Here is a 14,548-nt window from a genome sequence, read left to right on the forward strand (position 1 = left end):
TTGTATGAATGGCTATTTGTTTCATTAAGTGTGGAGATACAAATATAAATGAGAATAATGTTTTGAATTACCACAAAAATAACTGATTTTGTGCTACCTGTGATAATATATGGAAGTGCTGAGATCCAGAGGAGCAAATGTTCAGCTGAGAAGCCTTTGAGACTTGATTAAATTAGTAGTTAACAGCATTAATGTCTAGATTTCAAAATTGGGGAGGCCTAGGACTTTCATAAATTTCCGTAACCGTGTTTCATCTTAAATTAAGACTTTTAAAAGACAGCTCTTTTCTTGAAGTGTCAAAACTGTTTTTGACACCATTTTCATCCTGTCTGGTTTAGGGTCTTAATCACTGAGAATACTGATAGTCATAGTGAGGTCAGAGAAAATGTTCCTACATTTTGTTCCACACGCTTTCAGTGACATCTTTATACCTGCATTTTTACCACTGAATTCTTTGGGAATCTTCACTGGCTTTAGTATGATTTTGATCAGACCGTGTGTGTATGGAGCAACTTCAGCAGCAGGTCCTAAGTGATGAAATATATACCATAAAATGTTTTATACATTGTATGTAGAGGGAACGTACTCTGGAAATACAAACAGTGGCCTGGAAATTACAGTTCTTGACTTCTCCTGGGGTTCCTGTTTATTCACTGTTCTTGCAGAAAATTATTTTGGCCTCAAGTTAGACTGAGTACTGTGAAGCTTAATTAGTGTTTGAGGACAGTTTTGAGATCATCAGAGACAAGATGCTGAGGTGTGAGCTACCAGAATGCTTGCTCTTGGTTCGTGTTGGTGAGGGAGCATAGAGAAAATATTGAGATAACTACCATGTTCTTCATAATCAAATTTTTACTTTTCTATGTAAAGCATATGTGATTTTGGAGGGAAAGAGAAAGGATGGCAATTACATAAACCAATGAGGGAGACCAAAGCTGAATCAGCATGTGTGCTAACCGTATTTTCAACCTGTGTTGAATGTATGTGTTTTTAGAAGTATTCTTCCACATACCTCTGGAAGAAACAAACTTCTTGTGTGTCTTGAATAGAGGTAATTAGAATAAGTGGGTTTTGGCTGATGTTGGAAATTAGTGGAGTATTCCTCAACAATGAAGTGTTCACAGAAAATACACATCTGTAGTTTTCTTCTAATCTCAGTTACAGATGTGGTACAGGAACCAGGGCAATCTGCTGAGGCAACAGAAAACCTTGTCTTGGTGGTGAGGTACTTTGCCGATGACACAGACTGTAGTGTTCTGTACTGTCTGCTGTTACCCAGAGATTTCAAGGTTTGTTGTTCTCAGTAGATTACATACAACAGCATCAAATCATACGCTACCAAAGATGAGGATGGAAGTTACTAAGGACTATATCTGAAAGAAATGGCCCATGTCTTCTGACAATGTATAAATCATAAAAAGCTGAGCCACTTTGTTCTGTAATGCAGCAGCTGGGAGACTGACCAGATCAGGCTGTGGCAAGCCTGTCAGTCAGTCTCCACCCAGTTAGTCAGGTCTCCAGCTAGTCAGGCTACAGACCTGACTAAAGAAAATACTGAGTATCAAGCAGTAGAAACTCCAGCATTTTTTACACTATAACTCCTAATTGCTTTTTCAGAACTTTTTTTTTTTTCATTTTTGCCTAGATGCAGTTTTGTATAGTTAGTGCTCAGCTGTATTTTGTGTGCCACTCTTCTCATTAGTCCTGTGTTTGGACAGAGGTGCCCAACCTATGCCCACCTGGCTGTGGCCAGATAAAGAGTTTATCCAGCAGGCAATCCACTCCCCCTCTGCCACCCTCTTTTCCAGAACCCTCCCTTGTCCGGTGCCTGGGAACCTGTCCATCACATGATCAGGCTATAGCGTATGTGCTTTGCCTGCTGTCTGTAAGTTTGGTCATGTCGTGGGACTAAGATGTTCTGAGAATCACATCAGGTTTGCCTGTGTATCCTGTGATAGTGTAAGTGCCTGTGATATTTCAGGAAATGTCTGCATTTCAGTGAACACACTCGCAACTGAGTACATGTCTACATGTTTGATTCAATTTAGCTGGAAAATTGTGCATGTTGTTTAAAGTAACCGTTAATACTGAAGGTTGTGTTTTAAAAATACCTTGGGCACTACCACTAACTAATTATATATTATAATCTGTTCTTCTTTACTAGGTAAAGGTAAAATTTAAGACCTTTCTTGCTGAGATGATACATTTACATATCTTGGCATACAGTAGGCAGTTTGACCTTCATTTCTTCTCAGCTGCTGGCAGTGTCTTTCTTCCTTTGCATTCTACAAGAAGTCTACTAACCTACTCTAAACAATATTTAAACACAGCAGCGATGATGCTTACAAGCAAAGTTTTATTTGTTGCTGTAAATATGATACTGTGTGTTTACCAGTGTGTGCCTTACTAATGTGGGAAGTGACCACTGAGGTGTCTGTGATGTAGGCAATAGAAAGCATAGCAGCACTGAATTTACACTCAGGTTCTCCAATCCTAGTCTAGCAATGTAAAGCTTTTAAGTATCTGTAAATATGATTTGTGTCTACTTCATGCTAATAAGACTAAAGAAACCTTTACTCTAATTGAGAATCAGGATCAGAATTTTTCAGTTCACTATGGCATGGATTTTTCATTTCAAATAATCTGGGACAAAAAAGTGCATCTTTTTTGCTGCTGAAGCAATTACTCATAATTAGGTTATTCCCAAGTGGGCCTCACTATTACTAAGTTTTCATGGTGATCAGATTCTGTTTTGTAATACGTATCTGATTTTGGAAGTCCTATTTCTCAGTTTTTATTTACTTATTCTGAATAAGAAGTGATTCTCTTTTCAGAATAAGCAGCAGTGGAAGTGTGTCTCTACTGATAGCTGTATTCTACAGACAGTATTTTTATAAATGTATTCTTGTATAAAATGTGTAGTATGAGAGTATATGATTCTTAGTTTTTTATTGCACAAGTTTAGCTTAAATTCAGTGACTCATAGTAACAGTTTTGATAGTCAGTGACCGGCTTCAAGTTAGTACCCAATACAAAAGTACATGTATTCATTTATAGTCAAGCTAAGAAAAGCTTAGTCTTACAGTAGCTGAAGATGAAAATGCATTATGGAGATAAGCAGTTGACTTCCTTAGGCTAGATAAAATGCACTGAAAGGAAAGACAGAGAAGAATCTGTGTATGTCAAAGACACTGTCTGACTCTGTACCTTTTCTGGAGTGCAAGTGCTTAGCTGTGATTAGAAGTAGTGTCAATGAAATATGAATGCATTGTAGCATTTCTGACCATATTATACTGTATCTACGCTGTGTTTCAAGTAACCCCTCTTTATCTGAACCAGAAGCATGAAAGAAATTAATAAAATATATGAGGATAAGGAAAGAGCTTGTACTGTGTCCTCTATATAATAGTAATATCCCTGGTACAGCTTGTACAGTAAGGTGACATTGTCATTAGGCTCTTTCTCTGTAAGTCATTTGCACTTCACAAACTAAACGTATCAGAGCTTAATGTAATTCTTACCTGGCATGCTCTTACTTTGGGAGGAGTGATCTATTGCAGACATAATCAAAATGAGGTTATAAATACAGTGCTAATATTACTGGTATTTGCTTGATACTACTTATAGAACCTATCACCTAAGAATAATGAAGCACTGACAAACCTTAAGTAACATCAGAACATCCAACCAGAGTGTACTTTTCCTAATTAGTATGGAAAGTCAACGGCTGGACAAATCATTAATTCGGCAGATCACACAGTGAGTAAGTGCCAGGGATACAAGTGAGAAGCCAGGAATGCTGACTAGTCCTTTCCGAGATCTAGAGAGCACTTCCAAAGTCCAACCTGAAAAAAGAAAACCTGATTCTTCTTTCTGTGCTGTGTAAATACTTGAAAGACTTTCAAAACTTCTCCTGCTTGGCTCTGCGTAATGGAAGAGATACGGTACTTTGACAGTATGGTCTTTCTCACCTAGCTGAAATGAGGCATCAATGAAGAGTATGTTTGCAGAGATGTGAGATCTCCTATACAGCTTCAAGACAAAAGGAGTTTTGCTGAGCAGTGGCACAGTGAGCTTAGCCAGTGAGTGCATAGATTTTTGTGCTGTTACTTCTTTTTCTGTTGGAAGCTTTCAGAGCATTTCACAAACTTTAATGACTGAAACTTCTCAAAGCATTAATGACATTCCTAACTTTACTGAACAGAGGGAAAAAAGAGAAACATTGGAGCTGACTGACTTCCCCACCAACACAAATTAATCTGAGAGACCTTAGTCTCTGATCCAGCAGACACATAGGTAGGAGCCTTAATTTTTCAGATTAGCAGTCCCGTTGAACTGAAAAGGAAATGCATGTGAATAAAATTAAATTTAAAATATTAATCCTAATTTTAACCATTAACTTCTCTCCCCTCCCTCATGAATGCCTTTTCCAAAAATAACTAAGAAAATGTTGTGGAGGTTTTAAATGGCTTAATTGGTCCATTTTATGGAGTTGGATTTAATATAGGTAGTATTTTATTTAAGTCTACATGATGCCATTTGTATTTTCTCTAAAGTGTTGACCATATAATAGATGTGAAGATAGACTTCTGAAAGGCACAGTGCAGTCTTTTAACTTTTAACCAGTTTAACCTTTCAAGGAACTCATGGCAGTTTCAACTGGCTATGTTATTATCTAAAACCGTTTGTTCTTCAAATATTGATGTTCTTCACAAAGTGGAATAACATTCAGTTATTTTTAGTGTGTAAAGTAATAAATGACCTTGTAAATGAAAATCAAATGCAGGGACAGGTACCTAATGTTTATGGACTATAAACACCATGCTAACTCTGGGTGAAACACTTTGTATTATGTAGACTAATTTTCAAACCGCATTTGTTGTGTTTATTAGTTTTAATGGCTTAGACACTACATAGGTAGTTCTTTTCCTGAACATGAACTACTTGAAATGACTAATTCACAAACTTTTATTGAAGCATCAGTTTGTTTGATCTGGAAGAAAATCCTAATAACTTTTTTTTCTGTGCATTTCATTGGATGCTACAATTCAGTAGTTAGTAATTACATAGGAATTCACTTGACACAATGAAATAAGCACTGATAAGAATCCATTCCCAGAAGTAACTAATGAACAAAATTGCAATATGTAAAGCTTTTATTTTTTTTAAGAAGAAACTGACCACTTTGGGGGTTTTTTGTATTGTTCGTGAAGTCATTGAAGATGCTTGATTAATAAAAAGGTTTATTTATTTGCTTGGTTTGCCAGATCAGAAATGTTAAGTTTAGTTTAGTTTTGCATGAGGAACTAAGGGGAGAGCTCAGGGATATTCATTATGAATCCTAGAAACCTAATGCCAGCAGTGAGTGTGGTGAACCTTGAGCAACTATCTCATCATTCTAAATTTTATTTGGTTATTAGAGTTTTGTAACTTGTTATAAAATGCAACAAAATTTTATTCATTTTAAGCAATCTGATTCAAATTTGTTTCTTCTCACAACTCCCCTCTTTTATCCCATGTTGTGTCATCAGTTATCGAGTGCAAGGCTTTCAAGCTTTAGATTTGCTAATCTGAAGCCTAGCCAAAACCAACCTTTCTAGGTTGTCCACTGTAGCCAAAAAAAAAGGCACAAAAGAGTAATTTCTAACATAGAAAAATATCAAAATTACAAATAAGAGAAAAATAAATTCACTACCTACTTGCTCATTAAAGTCCTTGTTTTAACCTTAGACAGATAGATGTATATACCGTATGTACCATGTGCGTATATTGATATACAAGATTTTCAAAACAGAGTTGCAGTTCTCATTAACCTACACAATATAGCCTAAAGCAGTTTCCAAAAACGTGGATGTACTTTGTGTTCTGCACTGTGATTTAGACTGTCAGGTAACATATGCTGTCAGATCTGGAAATGATGTGCCAGTTTTGCAGCATTGTGTCAATCCCAATGCCAGCAGCTTAAAAGTGAAATACTTTTTAAAATGAATACAGAGTGTTTGAATCACTCCACAGAATGTCATTGCTGTGTTTGAGTGCTGGCCCCCAGATTGTTTTCAGGGGATTGTATTTTTCTTGTTGGGAGGAAAGTAAGAGCAAAAGTTCCTTTTAGTGTTATGTGGACACTGGGTTTGCTCTGCTCCCTTATGGAATAATTACCAGTGACTAAGTGTTCTTGGTTTTCATTTTTCCCATGCTGCCTCCTTACCAGTTATGTAATGTATAGTTTAGCAAAACACTGAAGACTGTTTAGAGTTACTGGCTTTCTGTAAAGCAAACAGCTAAATACTGGAGTTGATGCAAAGAAGGCACTTAGCATCTGAAAGAAGTGTTAACACTTTATTTACATTTAAATTAAAATGGACACTTATTTATGTGTTCTGGTTCTGAAAGGTGTGTGGTACATCTGCAGAGGCCTATTGTTTATTCATGCTGTAAATCCTTTGAAATGTGTTAAAATGCTTCCCACTCATTATAAAAATCCTGCCACCCATGGATTAGGGCTTTGATGTCACCAATCCTGCTTCAAAGGGTTCTTTCAATGCTATTAATCACAGTTTAGCCTCTGAAGATATAGCCAGAGAAAACATTTGGACATCTTGTGCTAGACTTGCTAAAACTTTGAAATATACAGAGTGTCTTGCATATGCACAGTCCCGTATCACTTCCTCTCTCTTCTCTGAGCCTTTATTTTGAAAAGCTATTTTGTGATGACTTTGGCTTTCTACAAGTACAGAGGAAAAAGTTTAGGACATGTTATACTGTACATTTAGATAAAGGCACTCATCTTTCAGTTGACACCACAATATGTTTTTGCCTGAGGAATTGAGTCGGTCCTTAAAAACCCCAAGGGACAGTAAGATTGGGGATTAAGCAGGCCTATATGTCAAAAGGTCAAAAAAAGATACCGTCTTATCATTTTCTCATCTCTTTCATTAGTTTGTGAGCTTAAGATGCTGTCTAAACACTTCAAGATCCACATGATTTCATAGAAACAGGATTGTTTCTGCTGTCTTTTTCTCTTTTAAATCTCTCAATGAGTCACAGAGAAATTGATTACTAGTGATTGAGCTGTATGCCTTCGTGCTGTCATTGTTTTCATCAGCTCAGTAGCTAAGGTCAGTGACATACCACCTTATCACTGACTTTTTCCTCCCTTTTAAATCAACACTGCACTCTGTCATGCCTGTGCTGAATGCTCTACAGGCACAACTGGTAATGAGTGGGGTGTGGAAAAAGTTTGGTGGTGTCTGCTATTTTTAGTACTATTGTCCAAGTTGATTTTCCACCATACCAATTTTTCCCTGCTAAGCTTCTTGAACAGTTTTTGCAGTATGTATTTCTTTCTTTTTGAACAGGTAACTTGGCACAAGCAAGAGCCAGAGTGACAGCAGCATCTAGGTCTTTGCCTCCACAGCTTAGTGCTGGGCGTATCAAGGTTAGTAGTATACCATTTGAAGACAGGCACTTGTTCATAAAATTTTACAGTGAGACTGTGGACATGATGCTTAGCTAATATACGTATATAGTGAAGTTCTTAGCAAATGGGAGCTCGCCTTAATATCAGACAACATGTACTTCAGCTGGGAGCACCCTTTCCAGTTTTAGTGAGGACCCTACTGTAGAATCCAGTGAAGAATCAATTTACTATTGATGAATCTTTAAACTTCTGAAGTGAAATCTCAGTTACATTGATATCGATAGCAGTATTCCTCTTGATTTCAATGGGGTCAAGGTTTTCCTCTGACAATTTTGGCCTAGAAAGAGGTTTAATTGGGTAGAATTTGAATAATGTATTTAACGGTATGAAAGGCAAAATAAATTTAAAAAGGTCTGTTCCTCTTTTATTCAACTTGGAAGTGAAAAACCAGGGAACATTTGTGACTGATAGATAACCAGAAAAGGAGGACTTGGCAAAATCATGATTCTTTAAAAAGAACAACTGTAGCATTTAAACATTGCTGAATTTTGCCGTAAAAGTATGTGGCATAATTGCAAAAGGATGGGATAATTTTATGGCAGTTAATAGGATGTGTTGCCAACTGAGTACACATAATTTGTGAGGAAAACTCTTGTGCCTCAAGCTGATAGCATGTACACCTCCTCCCCGCTTCGTAAGTAGTACCATTAGAGTTAGCTTAGTTAAGGGTTTGGGGAGGTTTTTTGCCTCCAAAGCAAATAAGTTTTTAAAAACAGATGTGGTAACAGCAACTGTTTAAAAGTCTGCAGAATTTTATGTTCTGGGTTTTCTATTTCTTTTCATTCTCTCTTGTTATTTGGAGCTCATGCTCAAATGTTGATACAGTGATTCATGTTACCCAGACGTCTATATCCTTCACTGTACCTGCAAATACAGATGTGGATTTCAGAGATTTATTTCCTCTCTGGTATAAACACTTTCAGTGCTGAAGGACAGATCATGGCCCTTCCAATTTTCTTGTATCATACACACATTGTCTTCCACATCCAGCTATATTCAGCATAAGCTTTCTAAGCATGCATTTCATTGATACAGCTGGAATGGAATAGAGCAGTTCTTTTAGAGCTTTAGTAAACATAATCAGTTATACTAAGTAGTGTTTAAGTGGTTTTTACTCACCTTTCAAATTTTTAAAGAAGGAGCTAAAAGACATGCTAAGTGCAGCACTATTCAGAAAATGCTGAAATAGTCTTTAGATGAAAAAAATTATTTCTTATAACTTCATAAAACTTCTAATTAAAACAACTTCAAGGAAAAGATTTTCAATTACTTTACAATTATTTTACAATTTGTTAAAAAAAATTCCAAATGTAATAATTTTGTTTGGAAGTTTGGAAATTTTCATTTATTATTTAATTGATGAGCTTTTTTGCTAAATGTATTTTTTGCTTTTACAGTATTTAATACCATGCCAGCAGCAGGTGTGGTCAATATGTGAAAGTAATAATTTCCAATGACTTCATAAGGTGACATGATGTCATAAATAATTTTTTAATATTGTTTCAAAACTATTATAGACCATTTTTTTAGTGGTGCAACAGTTTGTCTTTTATAGGTCAAGCTGTTTCCCATTTCAGCTGTAATCATGTAAATGTATATTTTACGTCACTAATACTGTCATGTAAAAATGTGACCTAACAGTTGAAATATTTTTCATTTTAGTTTAAAAAGAGTAGCTAGTGATTTAAAACACAAGATTATATCATGACATTCTTATTATGTTCTATCATTTTCTGACAAGCCAGTTGTGATAAAGCCTGTTGCCTGTTGTACGTGTGATTATTGCCCTACCATAAAACTGCATGGCTTCATAGACACGCAATGTTATAAATTAACCAGAGACAAAACTTTTAAAAATTCTAACAGGAAAATCTCCCTAGGTTCAGGGTCTATCAGAATTTTTCTAATGGAAACTGAAAATATTTCTTGTCAAAAAGATTTGGAAATTGATCCTAGTCCTTACAGATTGTGCAGATCTGAAATTACAACTCTATCCATAGAAAAAGGAATCTCACAATACTGGTTTTACCCTGATTTCCTGAGAAAAAGTGTATTACATCTCCTCTGTGAGTGTTTCTGACCATCTGTCTTTCTGTGTGTTCACTCCCTTCCCCCCCAAAAACCCAAACCAAAACAAAACCCTTTTGAACCCAGCAGGCTATAGTAAACCATATTTGACAGAATGGCAATCTCAAAGATTCTACAGGTTTGGTGAAAATAAGCAGCTGTGAAGAGGAGATGCTTACAGTCCCCTACTGCCCAAAAGGTAGAGCCTAAGCTCCCCCTTTATTGGCCAGCAGATATTCTAGATATGACTGAGAGTCTGAGAGTGCTGAACCTCCAACAGCAGTATCGCTAAGAGTCTCTGCTTTTCTAGACAGACAAGAATCCAATTTAGAAGCTCAAATTCATGGGCATTTGGGCTTCAGTGCAGTCCTCAAACTATTTGCTTTTGCTCTTGATTAGGTGTTCTTTATGATTAAATTGTCTGTCTTTTAACATTAAATGTTACCAGTTATTCTGAACTTACTGTCAATATTCACTGATATGGCTTTTGTCTTCTACCTGACCTTTACTAGAGATTTGGATACCAATTCTCAACATTCCCATATACTTCCCCATGGACAGTTTGCTGTTCTGATTAGGTAATTGATGTTTACTTCGTCAGGTGACCTCTTAAGATGTTTGATGTCGTCTGTGCTGATAAGGCATTTTTCCTGGGATATATTACAGAGTTTTCTGTTAACATCCCTAAAACTGACATCAAACTGCATCTTTTTTTTTTCTCTTACGTGTTAGTTTGAGATGCATACTAATGCACGTACACCACTCTGGGCTAGAATATCACAGATTACAAAAACATACTGAAATTTTTATGGTCGCCCTTATGGAAATCTGTCTCCTTTTGCACCATCTGTACTCTGAATCTTGTCTTCCCAAGTTTTCTTTTGATTTCTTCCCCAACACAAAATCCATTTTCTTGATCTATTACTACTTAGTGCTTCATTTCCTTTATATTTTGCATGCAATCTCCTAAATATCTCCTGAAGGTAAGAGGCACAGTTACTGTATTGAGTACTGTCATCTCTCAACAATTACTTTTAGTGTTCAGAAGAGTGGTCTTAAGGCAGTGAGTGTTGGAAATGATCGTATGGAGCAAAGTCCAGGAAGTGTAGCACAGGTGCTGACAACAGCATTATCTGGTTTATACAAGTGCCACCTGGTCAGAGCAGATGGTAAACTGCCACAAAGCAAGTGAATGCTAAAATGTTGTTAATGCTCCATGCAAACAGGATGCTGGTTGATTTTCTTTAACTTTGTTGAGCTGTAATACAGCAACACAATCTGCTTGTGATTGGTAACCATGGTTATACTCATTCATAAATTCTGGTTTCATTTTGATAAGAACAGCTGTACTGACAATATAACTAAAATATACAAGGAGCAATATGTTTGCTGTCCATGTATACCCTCTAAAAATAACTCTTCTGAAATGCTGAAAAAGTGGTATTTGAAGCTGTGGCAGTTCAGCAGAGTAAGATTGCTGAAATTCTTGGAATCAAAATGGCAATTTAAAGTAATTAATAGTAAACACAATAGCAGAAAGGAAAAGACATACATTCTGAGATTACCTACTTTGTTTGCCAGTTGTTATCAGAAAACAACATTTTTTCCATACATGAGCAAAATGAGGCAGCTCAGTTTACTTCCTGGTCATTACAAAAATGATATCCCTTCTTCTATGAAAAATAAGACCTGATAGAGTTCCTTGTAGTGGTGATAAGAGGAATGGTTTTTAGAAACCAGTTGATAACATATTGCATCTTGATGGCTGCTTCACTGGCTTGGTGTTACACTATCATAACAAAAGTGTGAAATCATTCAGAACACTTAAGGCTTTCTCTGAAATCAGTGTGTTCTGCATCTGTTAGAAGCTGGCCTTCCTACGTCTGATAAAGTACTCTGAAGTACTCACACCTGAAGGAATGACCGTAACAAAAACTGAACCCAGCTTTCATGCAGGAGGTGGGGTGGGTCTGCAGTATTTCTGCAACAGCTCTAACATCTGAGTTTGTCTTTCAGGTTGACACGATGGAGGTTATGCGACACCCTGAGGAAACGACTAACATGAAGCGGCAAACTATGGCTTCCTATTTTAGGGTACAAATGTTAAATTATAAACAAACATTTTTGTAATAAGAACAGTAGATATCTCTAAAATATCTCTGAGATTGTGAGATCAAAGAGAATAATAAGAGAATTTTTTTTATTCTCTTGTTATGCCTTTGTAGACTCATAAATTTTCTTTTGCTCCTTTTCTTTTTATTTCCTCATATTTGTACTTTTACAATTTCACCGAGTACATTGATAGCAGAATCTAGAGTCTAGACTGTTTCTATCTAAAATGCTGGAGGTCTAGAACAGGTCTCTCTATGAACAGAAAACTGATTTTTTTCAAATAAAATAGCTGTCATTACTAAAGCCTTCCTATTTTTTCCACAATCTCAGGCATATCTACTTTTAAAGATTAAGATTTGTCATTTGTGCTAATAAGTAAAAGCAATCCATCTTTTGGAAGTAGTGTTATAATTCATATGTATTACCATTTTATCAGTAGTAATCCTGTCTGGGGTAATGTATATTCTGCATGTGTGTTTAAATCAAACAGGTAAGGAAAAGGCATTGAAAATGTTGGAACTGGAGAATTAGAAGTCAGGAAACCTACAAGCCAATCCAAAGCTATTGGTTAATGTTTTTTTCTTGCGGTCATTGCAGAGTGGAAAAGCTTTGAGCAGTTGGTCGTGGGCTGCACTTGTATCATGCAGAATGTGGAAGTTCACAGTGCTGTGCTAGCCAGTGTGGGTCAAAGCTTCATGCCATGTAGGAATACCTGTTTTCTCTGTTGTGCAAAAAAGTGTAAGAAAAGGCATATACATATATATATATACCAGAGGCAGCTGGTATATACTGAGATGTTGCTGCAGTGTGGAGTGTACAAGGACACACATCCAGACATGTCTAGTAACACGTGTGGATTTAGAGTGCTCTTGCAAAGAACTACGCAGATATCAGCTGTGTAGAAACTGTAAAAGAAAACAGGCAAACAAACAAAAAAAAAGTGGAGTGGGGGAGTGAGTGTGAAAGTACACCATAATATGGATGCAGCCTACAGCAAAATGACCACAGTCAGCTTGGAACTGTACGTGATTTTGAGATGGAGTGTATTTGCAACAAACTCTTATACAGTGGGTTAATGAGGTGAGGATGGAGCAGAAGTATGTGTTCAGAGAGGTCATTGGAAAAGCATATACATATAATCTGATCACACTTTTTTCATTTTAGTGTAAAATGCAATGGAATAACTTGTTTTTCATGTCTGGGGTGGATAGGAAAAGACGTAACAAGCCTACATTTCAGCAGGAAGGATAGATGTTAAGAATATTATGAATAGTCATGATAATGTAACACTATAGTAGATTGTCCAGGGAGATTGTGCGGTCTATATCCTCAGTGATTCTGAAAAATTATTTAAACAGAGATGTCCCTGAAATGGTACAGATACATCTAGTATTCTCTTTGGGCAGGGGACTGAACTGATAACTTCTTGCAACCCTTTCCCCATGATTTTCTGTGAATTTCTGTGATTGATTGTTTCACAGTAAAGATTGTTCTTTGGTTGGGAGTATTTGGTTGGTCAAATATGCCTACAGCAGAATTATAGTTAGGATATTTTTCAATTAATTTTTTTTAATATGGGTCATCTTCAACTACAGAAATGTGGTATAAGGAGAGACAAATAGAAAGGTGGAAGAAGAAAGAAATAAGAACTAGAAGAATATTATTTTTTTAACAATTGAAACTTTTAATAGGTTCTGGGTTTTAGCCAAAAGCTTAAAAACTAATAAAACGTCAATGCAGATTAACATTACAGATTAAAATATAATCAAGAATTACATACTGTTTACAAAATACATATCTCCTGCCTAAGTAGTTACATTGCAGTTCTTTAGTGTGTGCATCTTTTTTATTTTCCTCACTAGTATTCCCTCATGGATCTCTTATCCAAAATGGTTGTTGGACAGCCTCACTTTATCCGCTGCATTAAACCTAACGATGATCGAGAAGCACTGACATTTTCTCATGAGAGAGTCCTACTGCAGTTACGGTACACTGGAATTCTGGAAACTGTCAAAATACGTCAAAAAGGGTATTCTCATCGCATCCTCTTTGAAGAGTTTGTGAAAAGGTAAGACTTCTATAACATGGCTGTTGTTTTAAAACTCCATTCAACAAAATATATTCTATGTTTAAGTACAAAAGTTCTACAAACATGGGTTTGTACATATATGGTCTCATTCTCTAATGAGAGCAGTGACTATCAGAGATAAGGACTACAAGAGATATCTGAGCTCTAATGGAGAAAAGTCAATGTGATACCAGCGGAGAGCACTTAGTATTCCATAGTAAGCCTGTCCCGGTGGTTCCCTCAATAGAGGCAACAAGAGGAAATTATGCATCGTGCTCAGATTATACAAGGATTTGGAAGGTCAGTGACCTTCAACCATCATATGAAGAATGTGCACATGCTTAAGAATGAACTGATACAAAAGCTTTAGATTTGGAAATATTTCTTGTAATAGCTTTGTAGTCTCCTAGTCATTTATCTTGGAGCTATCATGAATTATAACCAGACCTCTGTTCACCTGAACCCTTGTCCTGCTACTATTACTGGCTTTAATACTATTCTCAATCTCAAAAAGTTGTAAGTTTGATTCTGAAAATGCTATTGTCTTTATGATGGGATGATCATTATGGCTTCCTCTAGATTTAAAATATGTTTTTGTGTAGTATTTACTGTTTTCCAGTCTGTAGGATTGATAATTAAATAATGGGGCAGAATCAGTACCGTTAAGCAATCAACTACTCAACAGTAGGAACAAGTAGTGAATGGCTAAATCAAGGATTTAATGATGTTTTCTGAACTAGAGGTTGCTCATCCAGACAATATAGAGTTAATGAATCTACTGAAAGCAAGTCATTTATATGATGCTAGAAGGAAGGAGCTGA

The 14,548-nt window shown here is 36.3% G+C and overlaps 1 protein-coding gene across 1 annotated transcript in view; it reads left to right on the plus strand.

The window, feature by feature from the left end:
- Positions 1-14,548, plus strand: part of MYO3B (myosin IIIB) — a gene marked incomplete at its 3' end in the record, with an annotated part of 198,739 nt that overhangs the window by 114,611 nt on the left and 69,580 nt on the right. Inside the window, 3 exon segments of the mRNA XM_082001656.1 lie at positions 7,359-7,438; positions 11,564-11,641; positions 13,522-13,727. Of these exon segments, the coding sequence (XP_081857782.1) occupies positions 7,359-7,438; positions 11,564-11,641; positions 13,522-13,727 (364 nt within the window).

Source organism: Phaethon aethereus (assembly GCF_964289735.1).
Source record: "Phaethon aethereus genome assembly, chromosome: 6".
Taxonomy (NCBI): Eukaryota; Metazoa; Chordata; class Aves; order Phaethontiformes; family Phaethontidae; genus Phaethon; species Phaethon aethereus.